Genomic DNA, 21,815 nt, shown 5'->3' with positions numbered 1-21,815 from the left:
ACCGCACACAACTTAACTACACATTTACATGGAAAATTCAACCACCAGATAGCGCCCAACTGTTGAATTTTTGGGCGGTTTAAGAAATTCTTTACGCCATTTTTGGGTAGCACAACAAACTGCTGGGCAAAAAAAAAAAACCCAACCCACCATACCTTCTGTTATTGCAGGACCAGCAACACGAAAGTGGTAACTAACAGGGCAAAACAACATTTCTCTCTCTATCCTTTTAATATCCACTCTTAAAAGCAGCTGCACTGCTTGATGAAGGCACCCTAAAATATTGCTTCGAGTTATAAAACCAGGGGTACAAATACCTGCGAGGGTGACCTCTGTGGACACTCTGTCAATGGCCAGAACATCATTGGCACCAATGTCACATGCTTCTACGTAGAACTTCTCTGGTGTCGTATGCCTGGGAAAGAGAACACTGAAGGGTCAAGGCTTGGGTTTAGCAAACCTGCTCTTAGCTTTCATCAACACATTGTCAGGTTTGAGAGCAATGTTACCAAGAAATTTCCCCTAACAAAGTTCCAGCTGCAAATTTAAATCTTCAAAAAGCTCCATGTCTTCCTCCACTCCACTCTTGCTTTGTGCCAGTGGTTTCCCTTAGACATAGGCAGCCTTATAATTGGTGTCAGGAACTCGGGTGAAATTTATTACAAGATCTATCGGAAGTACCTCCTAAACAATTTAAAAGTTCCAGGAGTGATCTAGGAAAAAGTACATAAATGTGAACCTGATGTCTGTCGGTGCCAGGCAAAAGTGGTAGAAAACTAACAGTTACTGAACATAAACAGTTATGACTTAACAGGACAGAAAAAGAATCAACATTAATTAAGCCAATGGAAGTCCTACATTGCCAGTCTACTGCATTTTTGAAGGCATGAACAAACATGGAAAAGAGGCAAGCCTGCTAATACAGTGGCGAATGATATTTGAAAATCAAGATTTAAAAGTCCCTCATAAGAGGTAATAAATATCATATTGTAGAATGGGGAACAGGTTAAAAGATTGTTGGGCTAAACAGTCAGTTTGTTCAATGGAGAAAAAGGTGAACAGAGGAATATGCCAGGGATCTGTACCGTGACCAGCCAATTAGTTTAGGATGGTAGTACAGGCTTTTATTGTTTCATCCTTTTATTATTTACTGCTGGTAGAATTCTGTGCAAAAAAAAAACTGCACACTTTTATAAATTTGTTTGGGCTTGATTCCTCCATTATAAGAGACGGCATCTCCCTCCAGGCATTAAAAATACCACCCCCGCTCTCAGAAGTTTTCCCATGCACCTTCCTCCAGACCTCCAACCCTGCACACCCCATCCACCTTTTTCCAGCCCCCCCCACCGCCCCCTTACTGCTCCAGCATTGCAAGAGGAGCTGCACATCAGGCTGTTCCTGCTCCCTGTTGTTCCTGACCAGATTGTATCTTTGAGCCTTGTGGGCCTCCAGTCAGCTGGATGGCTTAAAGGAACCGCCAGAAATCAAGGTGGCAGGGGAGGAAAGCAGCCCAACCTGCAGCTGTGCAGCTCCTCCTTACTGCGCTGGAGCAGTAAGTGTGCTGGGAGGGAGGAGAGGCGGCTGGAAAGGGAATATCTGTGCCGCAAAAGCAGAGTGCACAAAATTCTGAATTTCACAGAACTCCCCCATGAGCTACTACTGCAATGTTTTATATGTGGGCCTACCCTGTACCCCTGTTGAGAAGACTGCAGGTAGCACAGAATACAGTAGCTAAATTTCTGATGAAAGTAAGAAGGGCACAAGAGCATCCCCTCTGTTGATAAAACTATTGGTTGTTCATACAGAAGCATTATTTGTTTAATATGTTAATTGTGGTTTTTAAGATTTTGCATTCACAAATTCCACAATTGCTTTGCTCTTTCATTCAACAGTATGTCCTGAATTGTAGATTATGTTATATGGGTCACAACTGTTTCGTAATGCCAAGTAGGTCAGGGGCTTTTTGTTTTGTTTTTTTTAATAGAACAGATGGGGAATGAAGGCTTTCTGACAACGGGCTGTTGAAGAATAGACTAGGCTACCATCTGAGATTAGGAAAAAATACCATCATATCTGGTCTTCAGAAAGGTACTGAAAACTTGTTTCCCAGATTTTAAATTTTGATTTTGTATTTTATGTACTTTTATTTCATTGTATTGTTCACTATCTTGAATGGCAATTTGTTTGCCAAGAAAAGGGGTAAAAAGTTTTATAAATAAATAACTAAATAAATAAATGATCTGGAAACAGAGATGATCAAGCCTGCCGATAACACAAAATAATTCAAAATGATTAAATCACAAGTGGATTATAAGAAACTGCAGGAGGACCTTGAAAGACTTGGAGATGGCAAACAAAATGTTTAAATGTGGACAACAGCAAAGTTATGTCTATCGGGAAGAATAATCCCAACTATAGTTCTGACACTAGACTCCACATTAGGAGTCATCACCCAGGGAAGGAATCTAGACCTCACTGTGGACAATATGTTGAAATCTGCTCTGAGTGCATAAAAGCAAGCAAACCTTTAGGAAATGAATTGAAAATAAAACCAAGAATATCATAATGCCTCTATTGCCACATGGCGTGACCACACCTTGTGTACTGTGTGCATCTCAAGAGAGATACAGTGCAAATCAGAAAGGTAACAGAGAAGGGCAACCACAGTGTAAGTTGATAAATATCTCCCCTATGAGTAAAGGCCAAAGACTTAAGGGCTCTTCAACATGGAGGCCGGACAACTAAGGGGAGATAAGTTGATCACAATGTAAGATATCTGATGCTTTGCACATTCTCCTCAGGTAGATAGGGATGCCTGGATTCCGTTCTTAATCCCTACATGGTCACCAAGATCTACTCAAGAAAACTTAGAAACTATTCTTTTCCCTCAGGTACTAAGATTTGAATATTCACGCCACATTTACTACTCCCATCTAGCCTCTGCTTTATGAGCTCCTTACCAGTGAGATAAGCGTTCATTCCCAAGATTTAAATCTTGTATTAAAACCTGGCTGTTCCAGGTTTTTGACTTGGCTGCACCACTCCTTCAATACTTTTGACTATCATTTCATTCTCCTTTTGGTCTGAAATAATATACATCATGTATAAGGCATTTCTGTTGTGCAGCTACTCATCCCCCTTTCGTCTTCTGCATGTGATGTATCATTTTAAACTAGTGGTGTGTTCGACACTTATCTCCTGGCACTGACCTGAACTGTAAACCTCTCTGATGTAATTTTGTGAAGGTAAGCAGAGGTAAACACAACTCAGCCGATTACACTTACAAAAAGTATGACTAAGGGCACATCATGAAATTACTAAGTAATATATTATCAGAGAAAATATATTTTTCCCACACAACACATAATTAAGCACTACAAACCATTGTCAGAGCATGTGGTAAAAACAGTTGGTGTAACTAGCTGTCCATAAACAATTATGCAGACTTAGTTTCATTTACATTTGCTGAAATGCCTTTCCAAATATTACATCAAAGTAACACACAATAAAATAAAGCAGTTAAGTATAATTTTCAAAAACTGGGTTGGAATGGCAAGAAGATGCAAGTGGTAGCTGCTCTTCATCAGTCAGACTATCAATGTCCTGTTTAAAAAAAAAGTCTGTAATAGGACAGAACTTGAGCTTGAACCTATTCTTGACTACGTCCAATATCGACTGTCTGGTCTGGTCCATTCCTCAAAAAAGGCAGACAGCTGACAGGCCCTCCAATCTATACAGTCAAAAAATGAACCAGGATCCCATCACTGGGCAGAATGGGAAGAAGGGGAAAGATGAGCTGCCTGATTTGAACTCCTTCTGGAGTCTTGAAAGGAAGGCTGCTTTGCTTGCGATCAACTTAACTGAAAATAAGCTGCAAGCTCTAGCTTATAATGCCGGGAATTCCAGAACTGTTGTCTGCTAGAGGCCTTGTAAGCCAAAGATTTTGGCTTATACTTCAGAAGCCTCTGGGGTTTAGCCTCACCCAGATCTTTAACCAGATTCAACTCATGCCCAAACAAAAGCTTGCCTTTAAAAGGCAGCTTAGTGAGGTAATCATTCAATGCTGCATCTGATGACCAATTCCTCAACCATAAAAACCACCTCACAGATGGAAAGCACCAACAAACAGGAGAGAGCCCTAATTAAATCAAACGGGCAAGCCAAGACTACCTTCTGCTTGGGCTTAGATCTCTGTATGATCTCCTTCTACCTTGTTACCATTGAAGGCAGGCTCTAGGCGCATTAAGAGCTACATATGGATGCCTGAAAACTTAATGCCACAACTTCAAAATTCTGCAATCCTGAAAATCCTCAAGGGTAGATCTGCTCTCCACCAGAATAGTGGTTTTCATGGTGACTGCTGACACTAGGGCACCCTTTTCAATATCCACCCAATGCTGAAATCTACTGGCTTACTCCACTGCACTTGCAGATTTAACAGCAATGCCCAATATAGCCTACAAAAGTCAGGATTGACCTCCCTCTCCTACCACACACATACTTCAGTTGCTGAAGCACCATCAATCAAATCCAAGGTTTCTGGCACCCCATGAAACTGAATCAAACGGCTATACAATGCAAGGGGAAAAAATGGATTCAGGAACCCAAACCAGAAGCCTATTAAAGATGTATAATACCCTACACAGCCAAACTATCAGAATTGCATTCACCCAACCTAATCAACTGAGGTCCAACTAGAACTGAGCATTCTCTCTGTAATCTCTTCATCAATGGTTGATAGTTAAGCTGAAGTTGTTCACTCATTTGCACTAACAGCAAGACATCAAGATAGCACAGCGCCTTATTATTTCACTAAAACAGATGCACTAAATTGGGACTTCAATAAGCACTAAATTGGGACTTCAATAATCATAAATCCCCCCTCCTCAGGGATATACTCTTGGATTTTGCCAGTGTCAGTTTATATCCCAACACCAACCCAAACATGTCTAAGATGCCCAAAAAAGCAAAAAGTAAATCATTCAGTTCTGCTATATATTACAACTCGACTGCATACAAAGCAATACATTGTTCTACTGCCTGCACCACCACACCCTTAAGATGCAGAGAGTTACGACTCAGACCCACAAGAGGCTCAAAGAAAAAGGGCAAATAAGAGCAGAGGAAGTAGCCAACTCTGCTGTATCTCAACAAAGAAAAGCCATCAGAATCCACCCTGTTCCACTTTCCTTCTCCAGCGACCCACCCCCTATATGTGGTGTATTGTTCGGCACCAAAACACAGCGCATGCATGAAAAATAGCAGAAAGGACAGATTTAAATGGACATTTTTGTTGGGGGGGGGCTAATACGTTGGACTATTTTGTCAGGGGCTTTTTTTGTTTTGGGGCTTTTTTGACCCGGTACCACACAATTAGGTAGATTTTTGGCCTGTCCAAGTCATGCCTCCTTGAGATTACTGCATCCCCATGAGCTCCATATCTAAATAATGACTTTCTAAAGCCACCATATACAAGTGTATGGGATCTACAGATGTAAATGCTACCATTTATATATGTGGACATGCTTCGCCTTAGCAGCATCTCTCTCTATACCCCCAAAAAGACAGGACACAGGGACATCCACCGTCTCCCATGATTCTGTGGCCAGGGTAGCAAAAATTTGGAGGAGCGGCCTAGTGGTTAGAGCACCAGTCTTGCAATCCAGAGGTGGCCGGTTCAAATCCCGCTGCTGCTCCTTGTGATCTTGGGCAAGTCACTTAACCCTCCATTGCCTCAGGTACAAAATTAGATTGTGAGCCCTCCTGGGACAGAGAAATATCCAGAGTACCTGAATGTAACTCACCTTGAGCTACTACTGAAAAAGGTGTGAGCAAAATCTAAATAAATTATATGGAACTGCAATAGAAAACTGAAGGCTGAGCTGGGTCATTGAAGCAGATGTTTGCCACTGAGCACATTTTTGAACTTCCTCCTCCCCTTCACTGCCAATTGTTATTGTCCAAGCTGATTGGCTTGGCAGTAAGAGAAAGTGATCAAAGTATTGCTATTAGAGTCCTTCTCTGACCCATGAAACTTTGAACCACTTAACCACTGGACCAGGTAGGGCACAGGCAGCAGGCCATAAATAGTGCCCAAATCACCTGCTAATAACGTGACTGCCAGTACCTTACCTGGTGCAATGGTTAAGTGGGCCCGGTGTCTCTGGTCTCCCTGCCCCCCCTTCTCCTTCCCCCTGCTCACAGTCCTTCAAACCTGTTGGCAGTAGCAAAGTGAAAAGAGGCAGCCTCCGGCTAGCCCCTATACTGCACACAGGAAATTGCATCAGAGGAGGGGGGGCATGACAGAGGAATAGCCAGGAATTGGCTGGAGGCTGCCTCTTTTTACACTGCTGCAGCCAGCAGGTTTGCAGGACTGTGGGGGGGAGGGAAGGGAAATGGGACTTAATATACCGCCTTTCTGTGGTATTTTGCAACTACATTCAAAGCGGTTTACATATACAGGTACTTATTTTGTACCTGGGGCAATGTAGGGTTAAGTGACTTGCCCACAGTCACAAGGAGCTGCAGTGGGAATCGAACCCAGTTCCCCAGGATCAAAGTCCGCTGCACTAACCACTAGGCTATTCCTCCACTGGGGCAACAATGTGGGCAGGGTACTTCCAGAAGTTGACTCAGGGCACCACAGTTCCTTGAGCTGGCCCAGAGTACTATGGATGTTCCATATGTTTTGAACTGTGAATCAAATCTCAAGAGGAAAAAGGAGAAAGACCCTGCCCAAAAATAACACTGTTCTTTTCTTTCAATTATTAGTCCAAGTGGGACAGGGTCAGAAGGAATTAGGAGGCGAGGGGCTAGTATTTTGATCCTACCTCGCATCCAGCCAATCTCCCCTCTCGTCTGCAGCAACTTGACACATATAACACCCCCCCCCCCCCCCCACATACACACACACGATTCATCCCCCAGTTACCCTTCCCCTTTCCCCTACCTGTGTCTGAAATCTGCTGGCTGGTCAACAGGAGGATGTTGAATCCAAAGGTTCCATCTTCCACCTCGGCCACCAAATGCTAGTTATGGCATGAACCACATGAGACACAGTGCCGATTACTTTTAACTCTATATTCCAGCTCCTGGGAGCACAGGAAGGTGATACAGCATGAATCAATTGCTCTCCCCTTGTTCCTTCTCACCCAGTACTTCCCTTGCCCTTAATTGTCTTGTCTGTATTTTTTAGATTGTAAGCTCTATTGAGCAGGGACTGTCTCTTTGTATCAGGTGTTCAGCGCTGCGTGCGTCTGGTAGTGCTATACAAATGCTAATAATAATAATAAAGGCAGAGGAAGAGATAGAAATATAAGATTCTGTACAGACCAGGCTATTCTATAGCAAATGCAAGATTTTGCAACCCTCGTCACAGCATCTTGAAACCCAAGGGAGCTAAATGTAAAAAGTGCATAGTGAATGATTTCATGTATCACTTTACATTACTGCTGCTCTTGTGTGCTCTGTCTGACCACAGAAAGAACGAGAACAAATAACCCATAGCTTGATTAACCGACATGAGTTTTGTTTTGTTTTTTTGTGTGGTATGTGAAGCATGGGCATCATCTTCCACTTACTGCTGCTTCAAGCATACTTCATTCTGCACAGATTATCCTTGTTTCACAAAAACTGCTGTGCTAATGGAGTTTGTTCTGCTGATTTCATACTTGCTTAAGACGGCAGTAATATGTCTGGTGCCACTTAAGATATCATCGTTAACTGATGTACCTATGGGAACAGGCATCCTGCATTCTTTATAGGGCTGCAGCCTCAAATTCCTTGCCTTAAGTATAAGATTATTAAAAACAAAAAACAGTCAATGCCCTGTATTGAGTGGTGGGAGAGAGGAGGTGCGCATGATACAGCCAAGCACATGGCAGGTACTGGCCAAACCAGCAATCTCAAGACCTCTAAGTAGTGGCAACAAGCAGTTAATCAAGTAGCAGCCATTTCCAACCAGACATTCACACATACACACAGAGAACGAGATCACGATGAACTGTTTCTTCAAAAGCAGAAAACTTTAAGAGACCTTGACCAGCAGCCTCTACTACAGAGCTATGTGACTCGGGGACAATAATGATGGAGTCCCTTTGAGGCTGTCCAAAACTCAGATCACCTACTTATTGCTCAGAAATGCAGTGGAGGATATTACTACTTTCAATAGATTTGCTGATGGGGGGGGGGGGGGGGGGGGGGGGGAAACTGGACAAATAGATTGATTAATCTTTCTGCAGGCAAACTAACCTCCCTCAAGATGGAGCCAATCAGAATCAAATTTGGAATGAAGCCCAGCCATAGCAAAACTATCAGAATTATATGCACATAAGCAGCTTATTTCAAAAACACCAGATCTAGTATGGAGTATGGTCCTCCTTTCCCTTGTGTCCCAAAGAAAAAAAAAAAAAGTTTTAAATATTAAAACCTATACTGCAGTTGAACAGTGCCTCCTGACACCCAACACACACACAGAGCAACACTTTCCCACACTGACAGTTAATGTGCAGTGATGCCTTCGGGGTCTTAAAACAGAGAACAAACTCCTTCCACTCAGTGAACAGAGAACGGTCACATCTGCAAAACATGCAAATGCTTAAAACTACCTCCTGCATTTCTCCTAGGGTGCACTCTGCTACTATGGGCCCAATCCCCAAAGTGGACCATTTCACAAGCTGAAGAACCATCTGTGAAGTACCATCCATGTACACAGCACTATACCGTTACCTGGATCAACGCCGACAGCCAGCCATAGAGCAAAGATGGGCTCTCAAAGTCTCAGCACTCACATCACCAAGAGCTGGCACACCAGCATGGACCTTTCTTACGCAAAGGAAGAACTTGATCTAGCTGCTACTCTCAGTCCTTAAAAGAAACCTCAACTATAGTAAAGATTCTTAAACATGAAAAAAAAAAACAGTTTTAAAACTACTGAGAAATAAAATAAAATTAGAAATCGGTTAATCTTTGTCATTTCTATAGTAGCCAAACTTATAGATCATCAACTGGAATTTTTATTTATGCACAATATGCTCAAGGTGACTTACAGCAAAACTGCTTATTTATAGTAACAGGGAAGGTGTGGATAAGAGTCTACAGCACTGCCCACTGCTCACCCACCCACAACCTATCTGGCAGAGAGGAGTTTAGGATGTGGTTTCTGTAGAAATAGGGGAGGCGCTAAATGGGTGAGGTGGTGCACCCACCCACCACCGTCCCTCAAGCTGCAGCCTTAGCCTGCCTCAAGCAGTCAGTCTTGTCTCTGCACACAGATTCCCACCCGCTCCCAGGTGTCTAAACCCATTCTGGCAGCTACCCCACCTCATGGAACAAAGATACCCTGCTCTCTCTACCCCCACTCACCCAGCGCTGATCACAGTAGAAGAGTGGCTGCACATCAGGCCACATCTCCTCCTCTGCACAGTTCAAATTTTACATTTAACACTGGTGGCAGAAGAGAAGGTTGTGGCACCACATGCAGCCACCCTCAGCTCTGGGCCTGGAACTGGGTGGGAGGGTACACGGGTGCATGTGCAGAAATATCATAGTGGTGTTGGGGGGAGCGGAATGTTGCATTTTTTCCACAGCCCCAAAACGACACTTACCCATGGGCGTCAAAACTAAGGCACCAGGTCTGATTATTTTTGGCAACCTGGCACTTGGGGTTTGTTAAACCTTGACTTCTCCTGTACAAGGGGAATTCAGAAACATCTCCCGAAACTTCAGAGAAATACAGCATGCTGACCAGCATCAGAGAGAGAAAAAAAAGAGGACATTTGGACCCAGAGTCTGGCCACACTTGCCAATCACAGTGAAGTCTCATGGGCCCAGAGTAATATTGATTTAGTTCTTGAATTATTAATCTTGAAGCATACCCTACTTGCATAAGAACCCAGAAGAAAACTATATATATATATAATCAAGTACTATAATGAAGGCTGAGCCTGTAATTATCTTTAAATAAAGCTGCTCTGCAACTTGAGAGCCTAACCCTTTAAGTGCATTTTATCCCTGTTTATTATGTAGTGAATGAAGTTATGCACATTTCCCAATACATATTAAATTCATTTGTGTAATATTATATCATAATATACTAATTTTTCTACTCCTTAGGCACAAAATAGAAAAACAATAGCCTTAGTAAACTGGGCCATAAAAGAGAGTTGTAGTATGCCTCAGAGGGGGAATCCAATGTTATTCTCTATCACTTTCAATTTTGGTGGAAACAGTGAGGAAGGAAAACATTTCTTGGATCCAAAGAGAGTACAAAGGGTGGGAACCAGGATGGTAAGCCAGAGCCTTTATTCAAAACGGTGGACAACAGGTGCAGAACAGGCAAATATAATGGATCCAACACAGGCTGTGTTTTAGCCATTTAGTCTTCTTCAGGGGTCCTCTGATAAGTAAAACATCAAATAATGCCTAATACCAGTAACAGACAGCTCTGGAAAAAACACAAAGTTCTCGGAGTCCAAATCAAACATGCCTCGCCAAAATGCGCCCACCATTCCTGGGCCATTTGCTTTGTGGTCATTCCCACCCTTTGTACTCTGTTAGTTTACCTGTGGAGTGGACTGGTTCTTCTTTGGATTGACTCAGCCAAAAAGAACATATGTCAAGGCTTGTTCTAGGATTCTATCCACTAAACCCCACTTCACTAAACTACCCATGGAGAACAAACTTACTCATTTTCAAGGATCCTTGGTGATCTAATATGGACTTCAGTACTCAAGGATTGCAAACAGGTGAAAGGCTGTCGAGCATTGGCAATGAATGAACATGAGATTTAATCAGCAAATGGTGGCAGTAGTCCAAAGCTAACTTACATACTGCGTCTAGTGCAGCAGTTCTCAGTCAGGTTTTTTTGGATACCCACAATGAATATGCATGAGAGAAATTTGCATACAATGAAGATAGAGCTCTCTCTCTCTCTCTCTCTCACGCATATTCATTGTGGGTATCTAAAGAACCTGACTGGTGTGTCCTGGGAACTGCGCTGAGAACCCCTGCTCTAGAGACATCTTTCTCCACATGCAATGACCCTCAAGAGCCCCACTCAGCTGAAAAGAATTTAAAAAAATAAAGCCAGCATCCTCCCAACCCTGACCTAATAATGCTAAATACAAAATGCACTCTAGCCAATGACAGCAGGGTGGGTAAATGGGAAGGACAGCTGCATCTGCTGCACCAACTACAGCTCTAAGACCTTCTTCTCAGGTTGCTTACCATTTGAGGCAACATCATGCTATAGACATCAAGCAAAGGAGAACTTTAAGAGATCTAATAATTGGATATATATGGTGTATTTAAAATCCACTTCTATGTAGTCTATGTCGGCCATATCAATAGAAATCAAACAAAATAAAACATGGAAAAGAAAATAAGATGATACCTTTTTTATTGGACATAACTTAATACATTTCTTGATTAGCTTTCGAAAGTTGCCCTTCTTCGTCAGATCGGAAATAAGCAAATGTGCTAGCTGACAGTGTATATAAGTGAAAACATTCAAGCATTACTATGACAGTCTGTGGTGTCCTGTATGAAGCTGTTAGTTTTGTGTACGAGAGGTTTCAGAATTCCCTCTATGAATCCAGATATTTCTTCCATGAGTGTGCCAATACCTGATATGATTGGTCTGCCAGGGTTTCCCGGTTTGTGGATCTTGGGTAGCATGTAGAATGTGCCCACAGAAGGCTGGTTTGGTATGAGTTTCTTCAGGTGAGGTTGCGCTTGTGTAGGAAATGTTTTGATAAGGTCTTTCAGCTGTTTTGTGTAATCCTGTGTGGGGTCCTCAGTTTCCTGTAGTATTTATTGTCTGAGAGCTGTCTGTGCCCCTCTTCAATGTATTTTTGTATGTCCATAATTACCACTGCGCCTCCTTTGTCTGCGGGTTTGATGATAATGCGTTCGTTAGTTTGTAGGGTTCTTATGGCTGCTCTTTCTGGTGGGGTAAGATTGTACAGGATTCTCTTCTGTTTGTTGGAAAGTTGGGATTTCACCCCATGTCTGAAACTTTCTATGTAATTATCCAGCTTGTAGTTTTGTCCCTCCTGTGGGGTGAAATAAGTGTTCTTTTGTTTAAGACTGTATTCCGGTCTGTTTGGTGTCCCTTTATTATAGAAATGTGTTTTAAGGCGCATTTTTCTAAAGAATTCTTCTAGGTCTGAATATAGTTGGATTTCATCTAGTTTACTGGATGGGCAGAATGAGAGCCCTTTGGAGAGCACAGGGACCTCATGCTGTGATAATTGATGGTTCCAGAGGTTTATTATCCCCATTTGGTTTGCATCTGTAAAGGTGTGATCAGTATTCCCTGGTTTCTTTGGGCTCTGATTTTCACATGCCTCAGATGTGTATCCAAGTGTCTCCAAGGTGTGGGAGGATGGGGGTGGGTAGGAGGTATGCATGCATCCTACAATCAGATTCAAAATTTACTACTCCCCAGAAAAAGTCAATTTTTTGGACACCACGGTCTCAATCAGTGATGGCTGTATACAAACATCCATATACAAGAAACCCACAGACAGATGCAGCTACCTCCACAACTCCAGCTTCCATCCTTCACATACAAAAAGATCCATCATTTACAGCCAAGCCACAAGATACCACCATATCTGCTCTGACCCAGGGGACAGAGACAGACACCTTAAAAGCCTGACTGCATCCTTCAAACAGAAAGGCTACAACCCCAAAATAATCTCCAAGAATATTGCCTCCTCCCTCAAAACACCCAGGGAGAATCTGCTACAGTACAAGGAGAAAAAATCCACAGACAGAATCCCCCTTGTAGTGACATACAATCCAGAGCTGGAAAAACTGAGGAAAATCATAAGAGATCTACAACCTATACTCCAGGAGGATGAATTACTGAAAGAGATATTCCCATCCCCACCAGTACTGGCCTTCCGACAGCCACCCAACTTAAAACATAAGCTAATCAGAAGTAAACTTCCATCACAGACTGAAAAGGAACAGAAGGGCACACTTCCCTGTAATTTATCCAGTTGCAAACTATGCCAAAACATTTCACAGGACCCCACAGTCATCCACAAAGGAAAGATATTCAACATAAAGGAATCTTTCACTTGCTCATCTTCCAATGTGATATATATCATTCAGTGTAAAAAATGTAACGAAGGATGCTATATTGGAGAAACAGGCCAGATGCTTAAGACAAGATTCAATTTACATAGACATCACATGAACAATACTGGTGCCAGTAGGGCTCCCACCTCTGTTGGTCAGCATTTTACAGAACCAGGACACTGTACCAGTGACTTCACAGTGAGAATCCTGAAAGGTAACTTTAAAACCATACAAGAACGCAAGACCTTTGAAGTCAGAATGATTGAATATTTTAACACCCAACAGAGAGGACTTAACAAGGATCTGGGGTTCCTAGCCCATTATCTCTCTATATAAAAGGCAACACCAACGTTCTATGAAGCCTCCAGCCGGAAGTGTGAAGGGGGCGAGATATCCGGTTTCCCTATGAGTGTCTGCCCCGCCCTTTCTGTACCACAGTCAGTGAAGGAAAACAGCAGAGCACGAAATCAAATCGCTGGCTCTGTAACAGTGAAGGACTCAGAGGGGGGAGGGGAGAGAGCCAGAGGGCAGGGACACACACACTCCCACATGCACACAGAAGAAAACATTGCTAGCCCCCGTTTCATTTGCATCAGAAACGGGGCTTTTTTTACTAGTAAACCATAAAGCTGTATGTCTCTGTTGATCACCCTCCCCTCACCTATCCACACCCATCCTGTTAGAATATCAATGATATGCTTTGATGTCCCCATGCACACCTCCTACCCACCCCCATCCTCCCACCCTGTCAGACTGTCATAGTAATGCTTGAATGTTTTCACTTATATACACTGTCAGCTAGCACATTTGCTTATTTCCGATCTGACGAATAAGGGCAACCTTCGAAAGCTAATCAAGACATGTATTAAGTTATGTCCAATAAAAAAGGTATCATCTTATTTTCTTTTCCATGTTTTATTTTGTTTGATTTCTATTGATAACCTTAAGAGTGGACTAACAAGGCTACCACACTCCTCTACTGTCGGCCATATAAATTCCAATTAGGGGACAAATACCCAAAGATCATCAGGTATCAATGGGACATGTTTCTTGCGAGAGGGCATTTTTTAATATGCTTAATCAAGGGAAAAATGTCTCCCCTTTGCTTCAGGGCCACCACGTCCTTTGATGTATCATCCCTCTGACTAGCTGTCAGCACCAGGGGCACAATGCTGCATGTTTTGTATATGACGACTACTTGTGCCAACTCACAACTGCTGAAATAGTAGAGCCAATGCAAGTAAGCTTCAATGTTATTGGCCTCCTCAAGCTTGTTACATCAATGCTTTCATCTCAAAAAGATGAAGGCTCTGGATTTTTATAGGTTTAATTCTTTTTATGGTTTCTAAACTGCCTTCTATAGGAATATAGCAAGCCTGTTTACAATAATTAAAGTGTATAAAATAAGATTAAAATTAGGGTTGCATTTCACTTATGTTATTTCTTAATCACAATAAAAAAAAAATTAACTTAATTTTAATCGTGTGATTTAAAGGTAAATGTATTCTTTAAAAAATTAAAAAATAAAAAGTAATGAAAAGAAATACAAAAACACAAATTAAAAAATATATATATATCAAGAAACAGCCTTACAGTTTTCATTGCCTACTTCAGAAACGCAAGCCTAATTAAAAAGAAGTTAAAGATATATAATGGAAAGGGGTGTGTGTGAAATTTTTATTTATTTAAATTGAGAACATAAACAGATCAAGATTAAATACTAGCTCCATTCTTTTTGGCCTCCAAAAAGGATTCCCTGTTCTATTGCCCATATTACTTTCAGCTAAGGCCAGTTTAAACCTAGTGTAACTGGACACTTACACACAGAGCAGGAGAAAGAATCCCAAAACAGAGCTACGAAGAAGAAAGCAGACTGGTTTGTGGACTACATACCTGAGATGTAGTAGAATGCACTATAATGCCATCCAAGAGCCCTTAGCACATATGCTGAAACAGAATCCCTTCTTTGATCCAGTTGGCCAAGGATGACTGAAGCCACCTCCCCTTCCAGCTATCACTGAACAGAACAAAACATTTGCAACCTCCAAGTATATGAGAAAACTGATACACATCAAGCAAACAGAGACCCTTACCCTTCTTTGAATCAGGCTACCATCTTAGGTAAAAAATAAAAAAAAAATTGGAACCAGACACAGACCGAATCTCCATAAAATAAGCACAAATAGCCAGCAGGAAAAAAAATCACCTCCAAAGTGTGATCCTTGTTCCTAGAAGGAACAAGGAGACATTCAGATGAACTGCCATGGAATGCTCTTGAATCCATCCCCAACAGCAGGGAAGAACTGCAGCCTGAACCCTTGAGGAATTCAAGGTCAACCCCTTGTCTGGTTTGCACTGTAGGAAGGCCAGGATATATGTCTCTCTCATTCCAACTCTCAAACGCTTTTCAAATGCACACAAGCCAAAATAGGTCAAAACCCTACAAATCTTCAGGCAAGTCTAAACTGCTAATACCTTCTCTACTCTGTCATTGCCTCTCAAGGGCCATACCATAGGCAAAAAGGGATCTGGGTCCTTGCTGCAACAGGCCCTAACTTTAGAGAAAGAATAGCAGAGGTTCCACCACTAGGCATCTCAGATCTGCATACCAAGGTCTCCTGGACCAGCCTAGAACTACAAATTGGAACAAGGCAGAATGCCTCTCATTCTTCTTGAGAATCTGTCCAGCAACAGCTGCCAAGGTGGTAAAGGATCCTCTGGTGTAGCCAACTTTGGGAAGCATGCCTATTCCAGAGGAACCAAGCGTCCTCCACTGACTGAAGAAATGAGGCACTTTGGCATTCTCTTGCATCACCATCAAGTCCATTACCAGAAGTACCCCAACACTCCACAATAAGATGAAAAGCCTCACTACTCAGATCCCACTCACCTGTATCTAGCATCATCCTGCTTAGGAATTTTTATTTTATTTTTGTTACATTTGTACCCCGCGCTTTCCCACTCATGGCAGGCTCAATGCGGCTTACATGGGGCAATGGAGGGTTAAGTGACTTGCCCAGAGTCACAAGGAGCTGCCTGTGCCTGAAGTGGGAATCGAACTCAGTTCCTCAGTTCCCCAGGACCAAAGTCCACCACCCTAACCACTAGGCCACTGGAATCAGCTTCCGTGTTCTAGATGCTGCCTGACAAGATCACCTGCAGGTTCTCTGACCACCAAAGAGCAGATCCATCTCCTGTACCACCACTGAGCTTCTAGTACCTTCCTGCTTGTTGACATTGTTTTTGGAGAATGTGACAGACAACCTATCTCCAGTATGAGTGGGAAGAAGTGAAAAGCCAGATAAATGATCCTTGTCACCAACCTGATAGACCATGCTACCTCTTGTAGCCACAGACTTTGGGCTACCTACCCTTGACAGTGGGTGGTGGGCTCTCCAGCCCTAACATTCACATCCAATGTGGTTATGATCCAACTTAGCAGCTACAGAGACATTTTCTTCTGAAGATTCTTGGTGAAGACCCACCAAGCTAGCTCCCTCTTCACCAATTTCAGGAGGGGGAAGATGAACATCAAAATTCTGCGGCTAACAGTGAAGTAGTACACACCTTTGCAGAGACCTCATGTGTATTCTTGCCTATGGCAATTGCCTGACAATCACCATGAACCCCAAGAACTGGAGGTAAACCCAAACACACAGAACCCTCCGTGACTGTAGAAGCAACTTGGTTATACTGTCAGGAATCAAGAAAACAATGTCCAGTCACGTCTCAAAATTGAGTCCCCAAATACTCCAAATACTACAAAGGCATAAGGTTGCTCATGCCATAATTCACCACCAACCCCAGACTCTCAAGAAGTTAAAACAGTCCTGCTGAATCCCTCAGGCTGTCCTCCTCCAACTTGACTCAAATGAGCCAGAAATCCAAGTAAAAATAAATTAAGATGCCTTCCTTGCAAAGGCAGCAAGCAGTGACTACCATTACTTTGAAAAAGGTTACAGGAGCCATGGCCAGACCAAAAGGTTAAGGCAAGAACTAAACACACTTCCCCAACAAAAGAACACAGAACAGAATCAAGGAAAACAGTACTTTCCCTCAAGGTTGTCAGCCAGTTATGCTTGAATGTGCTTGGCCCATTCCAGACACTTATATGGTGTCCCTTTGCGGCTACCTGACCGGACAGTATGGGCTTACTGGACACATGGATTCCACATTGTCTCATTTCTGTAGCTTCCCAAAAGGGCTTGCCTCCCCCCCCCCCCCTTTAGATAGGGAAGAAGACTGAAATGACGACCACTTTCTCAGTCTATAATGCCATGCAACCTTCAGCCAGGACCAATTCTGAGACAACTGACCTGGTTCTATTCTCTGTGAGCCACTGCAACTTTATTTTCCTCCCAAATCCTTGACCACCTTTTCCAGATCTTCACCAAATAGCAGCTTCCCTTTGAAGGGGAGCTTACTAAGATGAGACAATGTAGTTGGGCAGCAGTATCTCGCTTCTACACTGAGACCAATGAATGAGAAGGGAAGGGAAAGGTAAAATTATGTATCATACCTGATAATTTTCTTTCCATTAATCATAGCTGATCAATCCATAGACTGGTGGGTTGTGTCCATCTACCAGCAGGTGGAGATAGAGAGCAATCCTTTTGCCTCCCTATATGTGGTCATGTGCTGCCGGAAACTCCTCAGTATGTCGATATCCAAGCTCCATCCGCAGGACTCAGCACTTAGAGAATTACACCCACAAAGGGACACTCTGCCCAGCTCACCACCGCCGAAACGGGGGAGGGGAATTAACCCAGCTCATCCCCACACAAGTGGGGGAGGGGAATCCGTCCAGCTCATCCCCGCGGAGCGGGGAAGGGACACCACACCCGCCGATGCGGGGGGATCTGGCTTATCCTGCAACCGCAACCGCGGGAGGAGCTGACTGACCCTAACACCGCCGAAGCGGGAGGGGTACAAAGCTGCCCTACTGCCGCACGAAGCGGGAGGGAGTGCCGGCAGAATTTAAGTCTCAATCCAGCCCCGTAAAACGGAGGGGAGAGGAATGCAGCAGCTCACTGTAACACAAATTCGTCTCAACTCTTGAAGAATCCATTGAAAAACTTGAACACGAAGTCCTCCTGAACAGGAACTGAAGACTAAACTTGAACCTGAAATGCAACCAGAATATAAACAATACAGATATCTGGGAGGGGCTATGGATTGATCAGCTATGATTAATGGAAAGAAAATTATCAGGTATGATACATAATTTTACCTTCCATATCATCATGCTGATCAATCCATAGACTGGTGGGATGTACCGAAGCAGTACTCACCCAGGGCAGGACATAGAAATCCCTGACCGCAACACTGAAGCTCCAAACCGGGCCTCCGCCCGAGCAGCCACAGTCAAGCGGTAATTCCTGGAGAAGGTATGGGCCGATGCCCAAGTTGCCGCCTTGCAAATCTCTTCCAAGGAGACGGACCCGGCCTCTGCCATCGAGGCCGCCTGAGCTCTAGTGGAGTGAGCCTTCAGCTGGATAGGCGGCACCTTCCCCGCGGCCACATAAGCCGCTGCAATGGCTTCCTTGACCCATCTTGCCACTGTAGGCTTAGCAGCCTGCAGACCCTTACGAGGACCTGCAAACAGGACAAACAGATGATCCGATTTCCGGAAATCATTGGTCACTTCCAAGTATCTGATGATGACTCGTCTCACATCCAGATATTTGAGAGCAGAGTATTCCTCTGGGTAGTCCTCCCTACGAAAGGAAGGGAGACAGAGCTGCTGAGTCACATGGAAGCGAGAAACAATCTTGGGCAGGAAGGAAGGCACTGTGCGAATAGACACTCCTGCCTCGGTGAACTGCAGAAAGGGCTCTCGACATGAGAGTGCCTGGAGCTCGGAAACTCTTCTGGCTGAAGTGATAGCCACCAAAAAGACTGCTTTCAACGTCAGGTCTTTCAGAGATGCCCTCGACAAGGGTTCAAAAGGCGGCTTCTGCAAGGCTCTTAGCACCAGGTTGAGATTCCACGCAGGCACCACTGAGCGCAGAGGAGGGCGCAGGTGATTAACTCCCTTGAGAAAACGTACCACATCTGGCTGCGAAGCCAGGGAAGCACCCTTCAGGCGGCCCCTGAAGCAAGCCAGAGCCGCTACCTGGACTTTAAGGGAACTGAGCGACAGGCCTTTCTCCAGACCTTCTTGCAGGAACGCCAGCACTGAAGAAATTGGAGCAGTGAAGGGAGAAAGTGAGCCTGCTTCACACCACGCTGCAAAGGTACGCCAAACCCTGGCATAAGCAGTAGAAGTAGAGCGCTTCCTCGCTCTCAGCATAGTGGCGATGACCTTGTCTGAGAAGCCCTTCTTCCTCAGATGCTGCCGCTCAATAGCCAGGCCGTAAGACCAAAGGGGGAGGGATCCTCCATCACCACGGGACCCTGATGCAACAGGCCCTGCTCCACTGGCAGCCGCAGAGGGTCGTCCACTGATAGCCTTATCAAGTCCGCATACCAAGGACGTCTGGGCCAGTCGGGACCCACCAGGATTATTCGGCCCGGATGCTTTGCCACCCGGTCTAGTACCCTGCCCAACATGGGCCAGGGCGGGAACACATAGAGAAGCTCCTGTGTCGGCCACTGTTGGAGAAGAGCATCTACTCCCAGAGATCGAGGGTCCCGTCCTCTGCTGAAAAAGCGCGGCACTTGGCAATTGGCCGATGACGCCATCAGATCTAGGCTCGGCTGGCCCCAGTGCTTCGTGATGTCCAAGAACGCCTGAGCCGATAACTGCCACTCTCCGGGATCCAAGGTATGGCGACTGAGAAAGTCCGCCTTGACATTCATGACTCCGGCAATGTGGGCCGCTGACAGCTGTTTCAGGTTCGCTTCCGCCCACTGGCATAGATTCATGGCTTCCTTGGCTAGAGGGGCGCTCTTGGTACCTCCCTGGCGGTTGACATAGGCCACAGCCGTGGCATTGTCCGACAGGACCCCTACTGGCTTCAACGCCAGTACCAGGAGGAACTCCAAAAGCGCCAACCGAATGGCTCCGAGTTCCAGGAGGTTGATAGACCACTTTGCCTCTGCAGGAGACCAGAGCCCCTGCGCTGTCCTTCCCAAGCAGTGGGCTCCCCAGCCCGTCAAAGAGGAGTCCGTCGTGACGATAATCCACTCCGGGGTCACAAGAGGCATCCCTGCAGACAACTTGTCTGTCTTCAGCCACCAGCTCAGCGCCTTGCGCACTGCTGGGTCCAAGGGAAGGCGCACAGCATAATCCTCCGACACCGGAGTCCAGCGCTGCAGCAGAGAGTGTTGTAGTGGTCTCATATGAGCCCTGGCCCAGGGCACTGCTTCCATCGTGGCCGTCATAGAGCCCAACAGCTGCACATAGTCCCAAGCCCGAAGCGGAGAGGCTACTAGGAACTGGTCCACCTGAGCCTGAAGTTTGACAATCCGATTGTCCGGCAGGAACACTCTGCTCACTTGGGTGTCGAATCGAACTCCCAGATACTCCAGGGACTGAGTCGGGCGCAGCTGGCTTTTCTCCCAGTTGATGATCCACCCCAGGGAGCTCAAAAGAGCAATCACCCGGTCCACAGCTTTGCCGCACTCTGCATAAGAGGGGGCTCGGATCAACCAGTCGTCCAGATAAGGATGGACTTGTACTCCTTCCTTTCGCAGGAAGGCCGCGATGACCACCATTACTTTGGAGAAGGTCCGCGGAGCAGTAGCCAACCCGAACGGGAGGGCTCTGAACTGGAAGTGTCGGCCCAGGACTGCAAAACGCAGAAAGCGTTGATGAGGAGGCCAGATGGGAATATGCAAGTACGCTTCCTTGATGTCCAAGGATGCCAGGAACTCCCCTGCCTTCACTGCCGCTATAACAGAGCGGAGAGTCTCCATGCGAAAGTGCCGAACTTTCAAGGCCCGATTGACCCCTTTGAGGTCGAGGATAGGCCGGACAGAACCTCCTTTCTTTGGTACCACAAGGTAAATGGAGTAACGTCCCTTGCCAAGCTGATTTTCTGGCACCGGAACGACCGCACCCAGGCGGATCAGATTGTCCAAGGTCTGCTGCACTGCCACAGCTTTGACCGGAGACTTGCAGGGAGAGAGTACAAACCCGTCTCTTAAGGGTCGGCAGAACTCTAGCTTGTAGCCGTCTCTGATGACTTCCAGCACCCAAGCGTCTGAAGTTACCCTGGTCCACTCGCCCAGAAACGAGGACAGGCATCCTCCAATCTGCACTGGGCCATGGACCAGGACCCCGTCATTGGGTACGAGACCCTAGGGGAGGACCGGAGGGCGCACCTCCGGGACGGCGGTCTCTGCGAAAGGAATGCTGCTTGGGGGAGAAGTTCCTCTTGAAGGAAGAGGGGGCAGAGGAGCCCGACTTGCCCGGGCGGTACCGACGGGCTTCCTGAAACCGTCCTCTGGAGATACCGGGGCGAGCACTGGCCCGAGCCCTGACCTCTGGTAACCTCTTGCCCTTAGACGTGCCGAGATCGGTCACAATTTTGTCCAGCTCGACCCCAAAGAGCAGCTTGCCTTTAAAAGGCAACTTAGCCAGGCGGGACTTAGAGGCGTGGTCCGCAGACCAATGTTTCAGCCAAAGCCACCGCCGCGCAGAGACTGTCTGAGCCATACCTTTAGCCGAGGCTCTCAAGACATCATACAGTAAGTCTGCCAAATAAGCCAAGCCCGATTCCAGGGCCGGCCAATCAGCCCTCAAGGAAGGATCCGAGGGGGAAGCCCGCTGCACAATCGTC

The 21,815-nt window shown here is 45.2% G+C and overlaps 1 protein-coding gene across 1 annotated transcript in view; it reads right to left on the bottom strand.

Moving 5' to 3' along the window:
- Positions 1–21,815, bottom strand: part of SACM1L (SAC1 like phosphatidylinositide phosphatase) — a 140,222-nt gene that overhangs the window by 110,530 nt on the left and 7,877 nt on the right. Inside the window, exon 2 of the mRNA XM_030204311.1 lies at positions 318–415. Within this exon, the coding sequence (XP_030060171.1) occupies positions 318–415 (98 nt within the window). The remainder of the gene's footprint in view (positions 1–317; positions 416–21,815) is intronic.

The sequence above is a fragment of the Microcaecilia unicolor genome, chromosome 1, assembly GCF_901765095.1.
Source record: "Microcaecilia unicolor chromosome 1, aMicUni1.1, whole genome shotgun sequence".
NCBI classification, from domain to species: domain Eukaryota; kingdom Metazoa; phylum Chordata; class Amphibia; order Gymnophiona; family Siphonopidae; genus Microcaecilia; species Microcaecilia unicolor.
Note: the sequence above shows the minus strand (reverse complement) of the source record. Positions and strands in the feature narration are given on the sequence as shown.